Source organism: Leptonotus elevatus, chromosome 5 (assembly GCF_054856555.1).
Source record: "Leptonotus elevatus isolate MCC_2025b chromosome 5, RoL_Lele_1.0, whole genome shotgun sequence".
Taxonomy (NCBI): Eukaryota; Metazoa; Chordata; class Actinopteri; order Syngnathiformes; family Syngnathidae; genus Leptonotus; species Leptonotus elevatus.
The window spans coordinates 20,436,719-20,456,658 of NC_141243.1; the positions used below are offsets into that span (position 1 = coordinate 20,436,719).

Genomic DNA, 19,940 nt, shown 5'->3' on the forward strand with positions numbered 1-19,940 from the left:
TTAAAGTAATGTAACTGGATTACTTTTGGATTACTCCAATATTGAGTATGCTTATGAAGACAAAATAAAAATAAATATCACCACAATATATATTCTATACAATGTGCCCCTGCTATTTGCAGGTGATAGGGACCTGGGCAGCCTACAAATAGCAAAAATCCTTGTGTAATTAAAAAGCATGTAGGCTATTGATTGATTGATTGATTAATTGATTGAAGGCCATTTGCTGTTTTCGAACTGTCACTGAAAGCAACCACACCTCACAGTTTGATGGATGGATGGATGAATGGATGGATGCGTGACATCAACTGCAGAATGAACTTTTATCCCAGTCACAAGTTTAGCCGTGTATATGTTGTGCGTGATGTTTAAATAATGAATTGGTGGGAGGAAGATTTGTTTGGAAGGTGTAACTCACATTATGGTTGTAGGCTAGCGGGCTAGCTAGCTTGCGTGTGGAGGACACGACTAGTCAGTTTGTCCGTTCCCACCTCCCCGACATGTAGCAACGGTCCCACTCGCGCGGGCGTGCACACGCTCTCTCTCTTGCTCTCTCTCTTGCCCTCTTTCGCATCCTCTCTCATTGTAGAAATTGTAATCCCTCGAAGTAATCCCCATTTTTAATAAATGTATCTGTAATCTGATTACATGTTGTTTCCTGTAACTGTATTGGAATACAGTTAAAAAAATATATTTCATCTGATCACGTAACGGCGGTTCATGTATTCCGTTACTCCCCAAGCCTGATTATCAGGATGTTATCACCAGACCACCAGAGGTGGCCAAATCACTGAAATCTGCGAGTGCTTTCGCATTTTTGGCAAGTTCTTTATATGTGGTGACTGAGTAGGACCATCTCTACTTACCCCGATCGACGGACGTAAACCTTCTTCGGTCTGTGATCAGTCTGTGTATTTTGCACCATAAATAACTCGCTAAGTTTAGCTTGATCATTGTTATTAATGTTACCTGTGTAACATGACGTTCTAAATACCTTACGCTGGCTGGGTCTATGAGCTCTGTGATGTTTCATTGATTTACACAAAGTGAACATAGCATCGTAACAGGCACGCTGAATTTATTTTGTTTTCATCTTTCACGTAGTATTTTGTTACCTAAGAGTACATAACTGCTCTGTTACAGACAGTACAAAAAAGAACATGTAATCAGTTTACAGGTACATATTGTCAAAATGGGGATTATTTTATGGGATTATAATTTCCATGGTGAGAGACAGATGCCGTTGTTGTTTATCTCAGACGTAGCTTTTGCGAACGGTCAATTGTAACTAGCGGTTGTCTTAGACACAGACAGATTTACGTTTTATTGTCAAGAAACGGTATGTATTATAATGCATTCACTACATTATATATATATATCACAATAGCATTGACTATGATAGACTGTTTGTGAACCTAATATAAATACTCCCATGAGATTATTTTAACAATACTTCTAAAAGTGATATTTTACAGCTTTGTTTTTTTCTCTTTGATGTGAAGTAAGTCATTGTCTGAATGTGTCTGCCAGCCAAACCTCCGCTGCCAAAACAAAGGCTAATTTTAATCTTTTTGGGTTTGCTTCACACAGGAGTCATCGGTAAACAATTCAAGCTGTGCTGTGAAATCTGTTCTATTTTCATAAAAGCCCGATATATATATATATATATATATACATATATATGTATATATATATATATATACATATATATGTATGTATATATATATATATATATATATATATATGTATGTATATATACATATATATATACATATATATGTATATATATATATACATACACATATACGTATATATATATACACATATATATATATATATATGTATATATATATATATGTATATATATATATATATGGCACTTCCAAGTCCTAGAAACGAACAGCAGTGTGATATGAGGTGGTCTGCTTGCCTCAGTAACCATGCACATTCATCATAAGTAATGAACCCAATTATTATTCACAATGCCACCTTTTCAACTACCTGGACTGGCCTTGAGATGTCTGGTCGGTCTATGTGGTTAGTGTGGCGAATGGATATAATTAAAGTCTAACAGTTCTACCAGCAAGAGAGAAGAGAGGCATAACTACCGTACACTTCGCTTGATCCCCTGCATCCTTGGCACCGCTTTTACATTTGGAACGAATGAGTGCAGTTTGGAACACTGAGTGTCCACATCTTATTTAATTTTCTATTTTGAGAGCCAATGAGATGATTAACTTGTTTGTTGGGTGTACAGTTAACTATTTAGTGGTTTTTAATTATTACAAAAAATAACATTCTACTATCATGATTATCACCCTAGTGATGGAGGATTTACCAATCTCTTTGATCATTTATCTTTTTTATCTTCAAATTATAATCCCTGCTCACTGTCAATTTCAGAAGAGTTTGGACTACATTCATTACGTTTCATATTTATTAATAATGAATGTTAACATAATGTTAATTGTTTTCCTTTGGGGGGAAACTATTGTATAAGATATCGCATTGCTGTATTCTGCGTCTTCCTCTGCGCTCAGTTGCTATGTTTTTTTTATTTTATTTTTTTATTTTCCAGATGGTTAAAAATAAATATCTGTTCGCTATGAGTCGGTGAACATTTCTTCAAGTAATACACAACCACAACAGGTGCTGCTTTGAAGCAGTTGTTAGTCAGGTGTGTCTTTATAGTAGTTCCAACTGAGAACATTTGCACCGCTGATACGTGTATGAAACTCATTCAGCCCCTTTGATAACCCTGCAAACAATAATTCACTGAAAAAATATCGCACAAATTTTATTTCAAGTGGTTGCATGAAATAAAATCATCTGGCTCGAGATTCTTTTTTTTTTTTTTTTTTTTTATTATTTTTTTTTTTTTAATAAACTCTACAAATATGTTTGTGGATCTTTGATGAAATAAAATTGAGTTTTTTCAGTGTTGATATCTTACAGTTATTGACATTACATAATAGGTGATCATCTATCTTTGTATATATTATGTATTATTTGAGTTTTACCCATTTGCATTTCAATTGTACAATTGGGAAGTCTTGTGTAGTGGACAATTCAGGTGTTTTATAGTTCTGTTGATTTTTGCCAAATTAGGACCCAACAAAATACACTAGTTTTAATTAAAATATATTTGATGTTATTTGTGTTGCAGTTAGATTTATGACTGAAGGAACAATATAAGGTTAAGTCAAGTACATTTGAATAATGCAATTCAATAATTTAGCTGTGCTCAATCAGAACTGATGTTAAAGCTCTGGCTTTGAACTCGTACAGTCTGCATGGCTTCCTGCAGCAAGAGCGGCGACCTTGTGAAGGACAAGAGTGTTGCTCTGAGGCGGCAATAAACCCCGGCCATCTGTGGACACCAGCCTTTCTGGCAGCTTCTAAATCACCAGCATGCCTGAGCACATCAAGAAGCAAATGATAGTGGGCACTGACCATATGCGAGTCACTTCCAACAAGGGGCGAATTAAAAAAGACGATAACAAATCTGTGGCTGTGGACAAATTCTTCCATTACATTTAATTAAGAGGCATGAGACTCAGAGACACAAACAATTATTGGATGCATGTTGTATATTCATCCTGAAATTGTTTGTGTGAGAAATCTTGAGTATATGATATCGTTAATGGACATTTTCATGGGAAATTCCTCTGCTGCAGTACTGTACTCGCATATTGTCAAGTGTCTTATTGAATATGGTCCCAAGACATTGAAAATTAAAAGACCCGTTAATGGTTTTATTATTTCAGGCTTTATCTGGACAGAGGCCTTAATTATATCCAGTTGACGTCTCGGATCTTCTTTCAAGTATCTTATTCATGATCCTCAATTGATTATTTTTCTTACCATGCAGTTTGAGCAGCAACATGGGTGAAACCGTCCTCCCTCCACTGATGCAGAAGCAGTAGCGTTAGATATTGATCCGGCCTTTGTCTTTTTCAAAGCCTGCATTATTTAGAGGCCGGATCAATCTTTTCAAGCGTAATGGACTCAGTTTTAGTTACATCAATGTTCATTATTGTATGTTTGAGCTCACATCTGTATCGGGGAAGTAATGCCAGTGATAATAGATATACTTGTAAAAGTTCCCCATGCAAGAATCACAAGATATTGTTTCCTCAGTGTTTAATGAAACAGTTTGAACAGCTTCATTCCAACAATCATTGGGCACTTAATTAGGTACGCCGAGACAATGTGATTGTTGTGTGAGAACTACATAAAATTCAATGCAAAGATTATGAAGAAGTCAATGGTCAGATCAACACTGTAGAGTTTACATTTGACAATATGTTCATATTGTAATACCCAGTCCTAACAAACGGCTCTACACTGTACAGAGATGTGTTTTTTGCCCTCAAGCATTTCAGATTTGAGCTGTGTTTGGCACATTTTGTGGAGGTTGGCTTAATCACGGTATTATTTCACAAACGCCATAAATACATTTCCAGGTTTTAAGCAACATGCAGGGGCGGATTTAAGAAATTTGAGGCCCTAGGCAAAGTTTGAATGAGAAGACAGATACATATATTTTAAATAGGGATGTTCAATACCGCTTTTTTTCCAGACCGATACTGATACTCAACTGTTGAGTAGTCACAGATGCTAATACCCAATAGTGATACCACTAAAAATTCCCTCCCAAAATAGACAGATCATTAAAAGAAAAAAGAAAAGAAAAAAAAGAAATCACTCTGGGCCAGTTTGGAAAATGCATCATGACAAGCTTAAAAACTGGCTGGAACTCACAGCAGAAACAAGTGATGCTACAAATGAGCTTAAAAATGTCACATAGCCAGGGTAGGGACGTACATGTCCTAAATGTTCTAAAAATAGCTACCGTCATGCAGGTGGTAAGCAGCAACGATAACAGGCCCTCCCAAGTTCAATGAGATGATGAAATACTTATCAATAGAGGGGAAATGTCACCAGCTGAACAGTTACTCACTACTTTTGCGTCCCCGACAGGTGTCGATCGTGTTCTTGCTGCAGGCCGCGAGTCGCCATAGACGCAGTGAAAATACTTGTCATTTTTGGTAACTTGGCAATAAACTTTTTGCTTTCCTCCTTTTCGACCCCACTGGGTTAACTCCGTTACATTTTTTACGTTCTCCTTTTGTCTCTCGCTCACTGCCGTCACTTCGCGCCCTTCCGCTCTGTTTTTGCATGCACATGCGCAGTAAGATGGACTGATCCATTACTGGAAACTGACGAGGGGGCCCAAGAGACATACGATACAATAAGCCTTCTGCTGGCATTTTAGCGAAATTATTTGGATTAAAAACATAATTGTGCGTAAATAAATAGAAACTATATAATGTATTAATGTATGAGGAATTTTATGGGGCCTCCTATTAACGTGAGGCCCTAGGCAACTGCCTATGTTTGCCTAATAGTAAGTCCGCCTCTGGCAACATGACAACACATACGTAGACAATGGTCAGTCCCCTCTGGCAGCTGTAAGCAGCATCACTATGGGGTGGATTTAAATAATAATAATTTAAAAGAAAAATCAGTGTACAGTGGGAATCAGCCGGGGAACGTGGCTTCGTTCTCACTGCTCAGTCCCTCTCAGAGTGCTTGGTGGACAGCCACGAGGTTGCCGGGCATCACCAGGGGGACCAGGCCATCTCCTTGTCATGGCTGCCGCATAATATGTTGTGGCCTGCCACAATTTCCATCAGCGGCCTGTGGAATTTCAAGGGAGCCAACAATGAAGAGAGGGTGGCCACAAGACACTCACTTATGCCAACAATTTGGGAAACAAGCAATCAGAGGAATTCTGTTTTTTGTGTGTGTTTTTTTACCAAATTAAGGAGAACAGAGATGCAATCAGAGAAAAGCTTATTCACAAGAATATTTGTTAAATATTAATGAGTTAAAAAAACAACAACAGACAATTCAAAATCACACCCTTTTCTGACCAATGGCTTGAATAAGGGCATTCCAACCCAAATTATTTTGTAAACCCAATAAAAGGATATGAAAGATGATTTTTTTTTTTAAACATTTAAATCATAGCATAGGACAGGGTTCACCAATTCCGGTCCTCGAGGTCTGGAGTCCTGCATGTTTTAGATGTTTCCGCCTACCAACACACCAAATACTAAAGATCAGGATCGTTTTCAGGCATGCTGATGAGCTGATTATATGAATCAGGTGTGCTTGTGGGCGGAATCATCTAAAACTTGCAGGACTCCGGACCTCGAGGACTGGATTTGGTGAACTCTGGCATAGGACCTTTAACGGAATACCTAGTTTGTCAAGTAAGAGTTTCTTTTCATGTCTTGTCCTGTAAATTGTAACATTGTGCAGCTGTACATACTAATATAGCTGGTCAACTTCTCTTTTCTATCTTTCTATACAGTATTTAACTGCAGCCCCATCGCCTAAAAACAAAAACTAAACCAGACTTGCCCTGGCACGAAAATGAAGATGCACCCGTTTTTTCCATCATCAATGACAAAGAGCTGGTTGTGGTTGAGCTAGGCTCAAACTCAAGCACCCAATTGCAGATATCCTGTGGCCATATATTGCTTTTATATCTATATTTTATGTAAACAATAAAATAATGATGAGGCGTTTGTCAGAGTTTTTGAAAAGTATTTTGATGTCCCCATACTCTGTATCACTGTTTCTGATTAAGGTTCAAGGCCAGAGGTAATTAGAGCGACCGCGTCAGCTCCCCTTTTATTACCCCCCTCATTATAACTTCTGCCAAGATCCCCCCACTTAAATGTGCTGTGCAAGGGGACGTCCTCTCTGCAGGCATTATCGACACCATCAATAGATTTACTTTTAAGAAGCTAGATTGGTTCACCCTATACTGTCTCCTTATTACTCGATGTATTCCCTCCAAGCATAGCTTAATTAGATCATATAATTACCTCTGTCAGATGTCTGTGACTCGGGCTGAAAATGTAGAACGACCTCACCAAGAAGAAGGTATGTGAAGGGTATTTGTAGATACTGATTTTGCTCCTGTAGCAAATTAACAATCATATGAAAGTCAAGGGCAGCAAGTGAATGGAATTATCTTCGGACAAGCACAGAGCCTCTCAGTATATTTTCATCAACATGCCTCATAGATCATCTGAATTCATGATATAATAAGCTATTTCTTATGGGAATAAATAACTCATTCACTCCCAGGCATTTTCACTGAAGCAACCCCCTTTGCTCCTGACTGTTTTACTGGATTTTGACTGATTTTCCAAGGCCCATAGAATATTGTGTTTGATTGCTCTATAAACATGGCACCTACCAAAAGGAAGATTAGTCTCTTCATTCATCGGGATTTTTTAAAAATGTTTCTGCCTTTTTCCGTTTTGCAGAAATTAGCATTAGAATATAAGTTTCATTATTATTCACAAATCAGTTTTTTGAAACATGGTTGGCTCTGGTTGATCTCTTATACTCTGCTGCCATCTGCTACCATTGCTTCAAGTGTTCTCTTTGTTTCAGAGGCCGCATCAAAGCCTTCTGTATGCTCTAGCATAAAAAAACATTAAAAAACTAACAAACAGATAAATACGTTTTTGGGACCATGGTAATATTTAAAATAGAACGTGTTGATACGTTTATTTAGTGCAAATGAACCGAAAAGGAAGGAGTAGTTTGAGTCTGTGTTGCTATCCCGTTTACAGGAGATTGTGGGTCACTTGAAGCCCTCTGGTTCTGCCAATGATGCACTCCTACTGTGTTTATTTAAAGAGGGTTTTCCTTGTACGATAGGAATGTTTAAAAAAATCTATTCGGCAATATATTGCGATATTACAGTGCGCAATTCTCGAATCGATTCAATATGCGACCGAATCGATGTTTAAACATCAATTCATGATGGAAATATTCAACAAAATGTCCTACTTAGGGTTCACACTTTAAGCATCAAGCATTTTAACATTAGTTCACCGTCACTCACTTGTGGATTATAAGGTTAGAGGAGACGCAAGTAATAGGACTGAGAACCCCCGTCTCACCCCCCACCCCCCTCCCGAATCCACCCACCCAAGTAGATTTCAAATTTGACATCCAGTGAGCTGTTGACTCAATCAATATTTTTTTCTTGTAATTTTTTTTTTTAACGTCTTTATGTTTTTATTTTAGAGCTCTGTTCTTCACCAACATTTGTATCTTTTCATTTTATTTAATTACCCACCTTCATTTAATCTCTGTCTATAGTGTTAGGTAACTATCACTTTGTCGAGCACCTTAGTGCACTCACTGTACTTGCTTTTAAAGTTCTTATATAAAGTTGGATTGGATGGGATATAAGAGGACGTCACGTATAGCGAATGGTAAAATGAGAAAATGTGGAACACAAACATAAGCCAAAATATCTATTAATGGACATTCAACCAGGGACAAGTCAGTCAAATTCAGCCTCATTTTATCATCTTGTCCTTCGACAACCTAGCTAAGTCCACTTACTATTACATGACTTAGAGTATTCTCAATGTTCTTTCAGCTAAATGTTGTAATTAGCCCGCAGAAGAGTCCTTTAAATGCATACTTTTATCCCAGATGTCATCACCTCGTCTCCATTTGTTTGCAATCAGAAGTATAGAAATAATAACAACATAATATGGTAAAAACAACATCCATATTAATTTGTTATAGTGTTTTTCAGTACTTATCCATTGGATTTACTAATTAATCTCATGTTGACAAGCCTGGATCTCAAACACAATGTTTAAACTAACGACTGACAATAAAGGTTCCCATGAATCCAAAGGATACAGCTTACTCATTAAATTATGAATCACACTGGTTGTAGAAAGTCAAATATTAAAGCAATGATTTAATGATGATGTGATTGAAAACAGCTTGTGTTATGTTGTTGCTATCATTCATAATGTCACAAGATGAAGAGAACAGTAGAGGGACTAGTACACTGCTGTTATAAATGTTACGAATGAATGTTGGCACAAAATCTGCTGAAACAATTTTAAATTCAACATACTCGACTATGAAAGGGAAGCAAGTTTGTTGTTGTTTTTAAATCAATTATTGTTGTTTCTTTTGGGAACGTTTAATGATTAAACAAAACTGTGGCGGCCGTGGCTCAGGGTTGTAGAGGCGGTCGTTCAGTAACCAGAAGGTCGGCTGCCATGTGCGTTGTGCCCTTAGGCAAGGCACTTCACACACATTGCCTCCAGTGCTACTCACACTGGTGTATGCAAGGTGCAAATGTTTGGTGGTGGTAGGCGGTGCCGTAGGCGCACACTGGCAGCCACGCTTCCGTCAGCCTGCCCCAGGGCAGCTGTGGCTACTTAAGTAGCTTACCACAGTGTGAATGTGTGAGTGCATGAATAATGTATCCATTCCATTGTAAAGCATCTTTGAGTGTCTAAGAAAGCGCTATATAAATCTGATGCATTATTATTATTATTATTATTGAAACTGAGAAATGTTGATCGTTTTCCAAAGTTAAAGCAGATTTTTGCATTTAAAACCAAATAAATTAAGCAAATGATAATCAGACTGCCTTCATGGAGGTCTGCAGAAATAAGAGAACACTTTTTTTACTTTTTTTGAGGCTGAAAGTATTTAGATGTGAAATTGATAGAAATATGGAAATTCATTAAGTTAAATGTCTTATATCCCCTTTTGTATTTGTAATAGTTCATTAACCAAGCAACATTATGCATAATACAGTACTCAATTATTCAATATAATTTTTAGTAAGATACTCCAATACAACATTATTTCTTAGCTGCAGCCCTGTTTTCAACTTGCCCGTTATATTGTTGTATTTTTTATTGTTTAATAAAATCATTGCTTCAGGCCCCTGAATTATTATTTTAATTATTGTCTTTTATGTTTTATGTACAGCACTTTGCTGCGGTTGTTGTTAAAATGCTATAATAAATAAATTTGAGCCGAGTAGAGAAATTATTCATTGAATTCATGGGCAAGAGCTGTGGTGGACATTTTAGAGTCAGCATGCCAATGGCACGCTCCCTTAAAACTTGCAACATCTGTAGGATTAGAGTGACATTTTATTATGGACTGTACACCTGTGCAATAATCATGCTGACACTGCAGCATGTTGATTTTCCACACCTGTGAGGTGGATGGATTATCTCAACAAAGGAGAAGTGCTCACTAATGCAGATTTAGACATATTTGTATTTGTAGTATGTGAGAGAAATAGGCCTTTCGTGTACATGGAAAAAGTCGTGGATGTTTGAGCTCAGCTCATGAAAAATGGGAGCAAAAACAAACATCTTCTATTTAAATTTGTGCTTTTAAAAAAAGGAAAAATAAAATAAAAAAAATAATAATAATAATAAATAAATAAAAATTTGTGCTCAGTTTAAATCGGCCAGCACAATTTAAGGCCCTGGCCAGATGACTTGGCAAAAAGCAGAGAAAACAAAACTGTAAAGTGTTTTCATATTTAAAGGGTCCGTTATTTTTCTCATTATGGATTTCCTTTAGTGATCTCAGGAAAAGGCCATGCTCCATGTCTTACAGACAGTCTGAGAATTCATTGAATCACACGGCCCTCGCTCATACCCCGGTTACATATAGTGGGTGTGTCAGAAGTCTGGATGAGAGAATATGTGAAGATAAAAAGTGCACAAGCATTAAAAAAAGGGCTTACACACAAACAGGAGAATTAAGCCCATCGAGTAGTTGATGAAAGTGACGGTGAACTCTGCTTGACCTATGCAACTACTGTATTGCACTTCCAGCAAGCCTGAGGCCTCTATTTGTTGCTGCAGGGAAGATTTCTTATGCATATCTGTCAGATGTGTTTGTCTGGTGGGATGATGTAGAATATTAACTTTGCATGACCTCAGCCCACCCTTCCATCATTTAAATCTGGGTTTGAAGCTCCTGAAAGACTCTTCTGCCCTCGTTTTTATCTTGGAGCAGTATTTGAAAGTCCCACTCTTGCAGTTTCAGGACACCAGTGGGTTTGAGAGGTGGACTAAAATTATAATTTCTATCACTTGTTCAGGCAAACCTAACTTATTGTTGTTGACATATGCTTATGTACAGCATTTGACTGAACATCACATATTACACTAGGGTCTTAATGAATAGAAAAAAATAAAACAAAAAGTAGATGTCACAGAAGATCAAATGTGCTGCACTCCTGTTTCCTGTCCTACGGCTGTTGCTGGTGGAAATCTCATATGTTTAATGTTGTGAATGCCGTTGATGCTTTTTATAGCTTGTGCGTTCGGCAGCCCCAAGGAGCTGATCACTCAAATGGCCTAGATGCAATCAACCAACCACAAGTATAGTGACGATCAAATTAAATTAGCAATTACATTACACAACATAAAAATCCCATGTGTTAGGCGCTTAGTTTTAATGACACAGCCTGCAATTTTATGAGGGGTCAAAGCTGAATGGACTCCAACGGAGAACCTGTGTTTGGGATGTCAAGAGGCGGGGAAATATCTTACTTTTTTTCACCTACAGAAATCCAGAACAAAGTCATGTTTTACACAAATCCCCCAAAGAGGACTAATTAATTGATGTGGACTTATGATTTTTTCCTCTTTCTACTACTTCTGGAATTTCAACAATTCATTCATACTTTGTCAGGACTGTTGTTGGAGTACATTAGGTAAACAAAATATGTAAATAGATACACATGAATACATATAACCTGAGTGCAGAATCTGTCTGCCTGTGCCTCAATCAATTCCACCCAAATTGTGTTTCACCACCTGCGCCACAACTTTGACCTGGTTTCACCTGTTCTAAGTCTACTGTATTCTACTTTCTGTCCCAAATTGTCAGGTTGGCCTGGGGTGTGTAATGGAAAATGCCCTTGGTCCGCCAGAATGTCCAGCGAGTCGTCAAATATGCTGAACCAGACTTGCTCCGGTTCGAAAATGAAGATGCAACATTTTTTACGCCAAGCGCGGGTGCCATGTAGAAGATAATTCTTTATACTCACTATACACATATCTTGTTATGATGTTAAACCAAACATCTGAGATGTGTATAGCCAAGAAAAACTGTTAAGTATATTATGAAATTAATATTTGGCTTGCTAAACTTCTTGCTACCCTTCGAATACAAGTACTTTTGACTTGATTCCAAATACTGTTGAAAGATGATTTTATTCCCTTCCATCTTTGGAGGCAAGCGAATAATATAGTGTCCAACAGGGCACTGAGTTAACTCAATTATTGTAGTATTATGAAAAGCTATGCAGTGTTTGGTTCATTTAATAGCCCTTCGGATAAAATGATATGTTACCTTGACTTTCAGGGTTTTATTACCACTCCTCGCTAGAACCAGAAGCAAACCATTACACACTGCAGTGAGACATATTTTGTTAACTCTTTGGCCATAACAATCACTTATGGTATTCCACACTATAAAATGCTAAAACGGAGAACTGACCATAGGAAATTATTTTATTTACTTGGCTGGGGCAACCAGTCCATGGACAATTAAGAACTATTGATCTTCTATTTCAGCAGTGTCAGAAGTCAAACTATCCACAGTGACTTAACATCCATCCATTTTCTGCCGCTTATCCAAGGTCGGGTCGCGGGGGCAGCAGCTTTAGCAAGGAAGAACAGACTTTCCTCTCCCCAGCCACTTCATCTAGAACCTCCAGGGGAACCTAAGGCGTTCCCAGGCCAGCCGAGAGACAGTCTCTCCAGCGTGATCTGGGTCGTCCCCGGGGCGTGCTAACAGTGGGACATGCCCAGAAAACCTGTCCAGGGAGGCGTCCAGGAGGCATCCGAACCAGATGCCCGTGCCACCTCAAGTGGCTTTGCATGTGGAGGAGCAGCATCTCCACTCTTTGTCCCTTTCAGATGACAGAACTTCTCACCGTATCTCTTTTTTTTTTTAAGAGCTCAGTATTGTTCATTCGGAAATGTCATCATCATTGCTCTTTTTTTTTTTTTTTAATATATATATATATATATATATATACATATATATATATATATATATATATATATATATATTATTTTTTTTTGTGTGTGTGTGGGTGAGTATGTGTATGTGCGTGCGTGCGTGCGTGCGTGTGTGCGTGCGTGCGTGTATTTGTTAGCTCACCAGAAAACCTATTAGAAAAAATCTCATACCGTTCACCTAAACCGAACACCAGGAGACCCGAGGGGACCGAAGAAAACCAAGGAAGGTGAAATCCAGCACCGACCAGACACCCCCCACCAGAACTCCTCCCCAGCCCAAGAAACATCCAGACCCCAACAAATCCAAAAAACATAAAATCAGGGAGGCCTCAAGAGACCAAAGGAGAGACCGAGAAAAGGAAGGAAGGACAGACGAAGCCGCGTGAGATCCGCAGACACCAGCCTCCACCGATTCAATAACCTGAGGAGGAAACAGATTGTGTCTGAGTTTCGGTAGATGCTGGTGTGGTGGATCTGGCATGCATGAAAATCTCCACCAAAGAGGGGAGCCGACGACCCCCGCCGGAACAGAGCCGCGGCAGCGCCAAAGGACGACCCCCGGGCCCCGCCAGGGCCACCGGCCGGAGAGCAAACCCAGGAGCAGGAGCGCCCCCCGCCCCAACACGGCCCGCGCCCCCGGCCCAACGCAGCGGGACGGGGCACTGCAGGCCCACCAGGCACCCCACCGGCCCCCAACCCCCGCCCCCCCACGACCCCCGCCCCCCACCCACCCCCGCCAACCACCCCAACCCAGCCCCAGCCGCCCCCAATCCCCCAGACACCCCCCCCAGCACCCCCCCACCCCGCAACCCCCACCACCGCCCCCCCCCAACAAAGCCGCCCCCCCCGACCCCACCCCGACCAACCGGCAGCCCCCCCACCCCCGACCCCCAGCCCCCGGGGACCACCCGCACCCAGGCTCCGGCGCCGAAGAGGGGCCGGACAGCGGAGCGGAGAGGGCAGCCGCGCCCACCCCACCCCCCGCCGTGTGGAAGGACGGAACACCGGGGGCAGAAGGGGGAGATGGGGGCACCGGAGGGCGGCCGACACCCCCGAACCCCAGGCCCAGCGAGGGAAGGCCCCGGTCGTCACCCCAGCGTTCTTTGTGAAAATTAACCCCTGTTACTGAGTCCGCCAGCTCGCGGACTGGCGAACTCTACCCTTAAACCGTGAATGTGACCCCACCCAGTGTATATACAAGTGTGTGTGTGTGTGGTGCTTCTCACCGTATCTCTAAGGGAGAGCAAGAACTAGTTTCTGTAGCCAGGGATCGGTCCGCTAAGGTCCCCACCCTTGGCCGCCGCCCAGTTTTTTGCGCACCCGCCCTCTTTGGTCCCTCTCACAGGTGGTGGGCCCATGGGTGCAGGCCCGGCTACCAAATACTCGCCTTCGAGCCCTACCTCCAGAGGGGGGCATCGGTGAACCGCGAGGGAAAACGTTGCTATTTATTGTAAAACTCATTTGCTCCCCAATATGTCTAAATACATTCTATTTTAAATGTTTTAAGTGTCCCAAAGACGTATTATTATTTATGGTTTTTTTGTGCTAGAGCATTCAGAAGGCTTTGATGCAGCCTCTCAACTGCAAACAACAGTTGAAAAAAAGCTCTTTCACTCACATTTCTAAGAAGATTTGTGAATAATGATGAAATTTAGCTATATTCTAATGCTAATTGCTGCAAAAGAGAAAATGATAAAAAATAGACGTTTTTTCCCTGATGAAAGAAGAGACTCTAATGTTTCTTTTGGTAGGGTCTATGTTTTCATTTCAATAAAACCCAATATTCTGTGAGCCTGGCAAAATCAGTCAAAATCCAGTAAAACAGCCGGGAGTGAAGGGGATTGCTTCAGTGAAAATGGCTTGGAGTGAATGAGTTGACTTAACAAGTGCGCACAAACACCCACATACACACACAGTAGGTACAGAGACGAGCTCATTAACATTTATTTACACATTTTTGAAAGAAAAATACAAATATTTTCATGACTACACAAACAAGTTTGATATAAAAGGGGTTGTAACTGAATTTAGCCAAAGAGTATTCAACCAAATAGTTAAGACTATCCAAGTCATACATTCTCTATACTTATTCTGTTCAGGTTCAAGAGCTGGATCCAATCCCAGCCGACTTTGGGCAAAAGGCAGGCTACCCACTGGATTGGTCACCAATCACAGAGAACATTGAGATAGACAACCATTAACACCAACATTCACGGAGCAGGAACTAAACCCACTCGACTTGCTCAGAAGTCATGTTAATGTACCAATACACCATCAGTGACTACTATCCAAACTCAATTTCACATTTCAACTAATGACTAAAAAGAGCTACTGAGTATGAATAAACCATCAGGCATGAATGTGCGGTAAAGCTCCTAAAATCACATTTGTGACAAATTTAAGCTTAAGATGGTCAACTGAGCACAAGCTGCAGTCTTGCTGTGCAACTCCAAAAAGAGTCTTGCAGCAGAATTCATATATTCTGCCATGCAGGGGGTTTCATTTTGGGTTCAGTGGGATGTTAATGGCTCATAGCATCTGGTGCACATTGTGACGATCATTATGTAGTGACTCTGGGTGGTGGAGAATATGCAGTTTGTATGAGGAAAAGTTTAAAATGTACTGAATGGTGTTAAATTCTGATACCACTGCAGGAATGGATCAAAATGAGACACATTTCCATCATGTTCATGAATGGACGATTTGCTTTTGCACTTTTACAATTCTTATCTCGTGCTGCACTCCTTAGAAGAGATTGTTTTATATCCTCATGGCCGCCTGCCTCAGTATTGTCACCTTGAGTGTTTTGACCCGGGTGTCACAACATCCTTCATTTTCCTATCCATCAATGCTCTCTGTGTGATAGATACTTTCCAAGATGACATATTATTGCCAAGATTTATGCACTTTATCAGCTCCCGTGCCAGCAGAACCACCCGAACAGCAGGAAGGGCAACGTCCCATGTGGAGCAACATGCTGCAAATTGAAGATACACTACTATTTTACTGTCAGTCATTGGCCCTTAGAAACATTATTGCTGAGGCTAAAAGGCCCCAAAAAGACTGAATGAAGACAAGTTTACTTTAGACCTGTGATAGTTGATTCATGGTTCAATAACTGCTGACTAATGTTTTACAACCATCATTGAAATTTTTATTATATTTTGCTGATTTTTCACATACAGTACATCCTTTACAGCAGGGGTGTCCAAACTTTTTCCTCCGAAGGCCACGTACAGAAAAATAGAAAAATAGAAAAATGCAAGGGCCGCTTTGATTTATTAATTTTCTACTTTAACTTATTAAATAGTAAAACCAAACAAACAATTATACATTGTTTATATATTGTAGTTATTTAAAAAAAATCTATTTTCACAAATCGGACACTAAGCAGAAAGTGGCGGATAACATTTTTGTTTGTCAAACTGAATTATCTTTACTATGAAGAGACATTCTGTTATTGTTTTAGCTGTAAATGTATTTGTGTCTTTGCCTTTCTCAAAGTATGGTAGTCCCTATTACTCACATCCCCTTTCTTTTTTTTGACAGCCACACTTCTAACAAAAAATAAATAAAAATAGCATTGCGCTCCGTGTCAAAAGTTATTTTTAGGATGTGCTGAGGGCCGCTACAAAAATGGACGGCGGGCCGCAAATGGCCCCCGGGCCGTAGTTTAGACATCCAGGATTCACATGAAACAAATGGAAGTTATAAATGACTTGATTAGAACTGACGGTAAAACATCCAGTATGCAATACATTCCTCTTATGTATATTATTTCAACTGTCATTTTGTTATTTTTTTAGGTGTGGCAATGTGGTGGCAGTATGGAAGTCCTGCCGTGTGCAAGAGTGGCCCACATCGAGCGCACCAAAAAGCCCTACAACAATGACATTGATTACTACGCCAAACGCAATGCCCTGCGAGCAGCTGAGGTGTGGATGGACGAATACAAATCTCACGTCTACATGGCTTGGAGCATTCCCATGAATGTAAGCGTTAGTGTCTCCATATCTTGGCTCCATTTCCCTTGTCACATCCACACATGCAGTGCTGGTTCCTGCAGGCAAAGCAATACAATTTCAAAGTTATGTATTCATTCAAGTTCACGTTGGTGGCAGAATGAAGGCAGTGCAAAGACTGTCTTCCCAAACATACAAATGAGAGAGGCCTCAAGTCTAATCAGTCTATTTTCAAACACATCAATTAGCTCAATTGCTTTCAATAGTCTTTTGAGATTAGCTGCGGAAAAACAAACTGCTACCATCAATTAAAAAGGTTTATATTGAAACCTAATTGGTGCCATTCAACCGTGCACAATGGGATGATAGTCAGTGAAGGACATCAGCAAACACCTCTGAGCACTGGCCTAAACAGCTGTTCAGAACAGACCAATTATAATAAAGCAAGACAAAGGAGAATGGGGCTATATACAACTTCCCTTCTGTGATGGCATTACAAACACGGTGACATTAAAGGTTACTACTCATTGTATGTGCACTACAAAGACTTAATAGTACTGCGACTACCCCATCTTCCATTCTCCTCAAAACCTCCACACGCACAATCTTACATTGCCGTTATCGACTAAGTTACCCGCTGTGAGCACGACTGCGCTGGTGAAGGAGGGCTTTATGAATCACATCTATGGCTTGCCTGAAATGGAATGCATTTGTTATTGTCGCTGCATGGCAAAAAAAAAAAAAGCTGTACTATGTAATTACAGTTGCTTCCGACAGATGATTTTACTCATCACGGAGATTTGTCCACTGATTTTAACAACAAACCAAGGCAGACAACACAGCAATACTGTGGCTGCAGCTTAAAGATGCATCGTGAACAACTAGAGCATGTACAGTATTTTGCACACTACAATTAGAAGCAGACCACGCACAGACTGTATAGGCATGCAGGGGGCGGCGTGGCTCACTGGTAGAGGTGTCGTCCCCCAACCCAAAGGTTGTAGGTTCAATCCTCAGTTTCTGCTGATGCTGCGTCATCAGTAGGTGAATGAGTAGTTGAATGTAAAGTGCTTTCAGGGCCTTGTAAGGTGGAAAAGCGCTATATAAAATGAAGTACCATTTACCATGCAAAGAGAGATGCCACAGTCATTCATGTAAATCGTAACCCTGAGCTGAGTTTCAGGAGGATTTGGTGCCTTGCTCAAGTGCATTTTGGCAGTAGTCACAGGTCGTGATGGGAAAATTAAGCTTCATGAAGCACTTGTGATATTTTTTGACTCCCCTAGATGGTGCTCTTGGTTTAAATATAAAGGCTAGTGCAAATGAAATTGATTACATTTCCACTGCATCTTTCAACCAAGAGTGGCATCTAGAGGAGTAAAAAAATATCACAAGTGCTTCATGAAGCTTCATTTTCCCATCACTAGTCACAGGGGTGGAGCTATGTGGTGGCCACCCCCACACCGAGGGAAGAAGTTTGATATCTGTGATGTTGCTGCCATTTTCACATGGAAGAAGTATTCTTAGCTCCTTGATACTTTGCCACAAGCTTTTTTTGTTAACTGTATATTTAAAGAATAAATTGATCTGAATGCAAACGCTAATAACATCTGTTGACAGAACCCAGGGGTTGACTTTGGAGACGTCTCCGAGCGCTTGGCCCTGAGGAAAAGATTGCAGTGTCGAAGTTTTCGCTGGTACCTTGAACACGTCTACCCTGAGATGCGGATCTACAACAACACCATCACATATGGCGAGGTGAGAAGATAAGTGTTAAACTCAGATAATCAAATAATACAACTTTTATCATCTGTAATTCTAACTAGCGTGCTTTCAACAGACAGAAAGACCTTTGGCTAACACGGCAGCAAATTAATTGGTGGAAAACTATGTGCGGAGCGCTCATTACTGATAAACATTTGTCCACAGCAAACCTCCACGGACATAATTAATATTGCAGTCTTTAAAAAGCGTTGAAACACATTCTGACGAGTACAGATAAGCAGACACCATCGCAGTTCAAGGCTTTCCCCACTCATTAAAAACTACATATGGAAGACACTGGCAGTACATGGATTATAGCTTGTTTAAAGCACCATACAATTTAAGGTACACGTACCTAGCAGGGTTATATGTAATATTTTCCCAAGAATTGTAATCAAACTCGTATTAATCTTCTATTGCAATTAGATTGTCATGGCGTTAGTTGCACTGACTGGTTGGAAAATGTAACCCTTTCATCTGATGCTATTTGCTAAAGCAAACCCACAGTACATAATTGAGTGTATAATAATAAAACTAAATATTTATACAAATGTGCATGTCCCAAGACAATTAAAAATAAAATACTTAACACATTAACTCCAGCCATTTTCACTGAAGCAACCCCTTTCGCTCCCGGCTGGTTTACCGGATTTTGACCGATTTTTCAAGGCCCACAGAATATTGTGTTCTATTGCTATAAAACAGCCAGATGAAACTACTCTGTGTTGCTATAACTAGCTCAAATCAGCTGTCCTGGAACCAAAAACGCAAACGTTTCCTATCTCAGGGCATCTCACTCGCTGTTCAGGGTTACTCTGTGTTTGTTGAACATGGTTTGTGAAATGGACCCCTTGTTGCAACATGGCCCTGGTTGATCTCTTATACTCTGCTGCCACCTTCTGGCAGTTTTTGTAATAAGTACCATTTTTCAAGTGTCCCTCTTCAGTGAAGAGGCTGCATCAAAGCCTTCTGTATGCTCTACTATTTAAAAAAACAAAAAACGTATTTATACATTTTTGGGAGCAAATGAGTTCATTGTCATTCTTGTCAATGGTTTTAGCTACTGGACTCATTTCACATATGTTGACATTCTGAGTTACCTTGTGTTGTCACAAAGCTGCCGCAGTAGAATTAAGTCTCATCTGTCAGTGCCGTGTTCTGCGATGCCAACCAAACCATCGGGCTGGAACCTTCCCGACTTCTGCGCATGATAGGCATGTCATTACCTGGAAATGAAGCCATATTCATTCACATCACACGCAACAAAAGCTCATGCTGGATGCACGGCACCATCTGG

The 19,940-nt window shown here is 40.2% G+C and overlaps 1 protein-coding gene across 1 annotated transcript in view; it reads left to right on the forward strand.

Moving 5' to 3' along the window:
• galnt9 (polypeptide N-acetylgalactosaminyltransferase 9) overlaps positions 1 to 19,940 on the forward strand; it is a 75,188-nt gene that overhangs the window by 46,673 nt on the left and 8,575 nt on the right. Inside the window, exons 7-8 of the mRNA XM_086076730.1 lie at positions 16,724 to 16,909; positions 18,500 to 18,637. Of these exons, the coding sequence (XP_085932856.1) occupies positions 16,724 to 16,909; positions 18,500 to 18,637 (324 nt within the window). The remainder of the gene's footprint in view (positions 1 to 16,723; positions 16,910 to 18,499; positions 18,638 to 19,940) is intronic.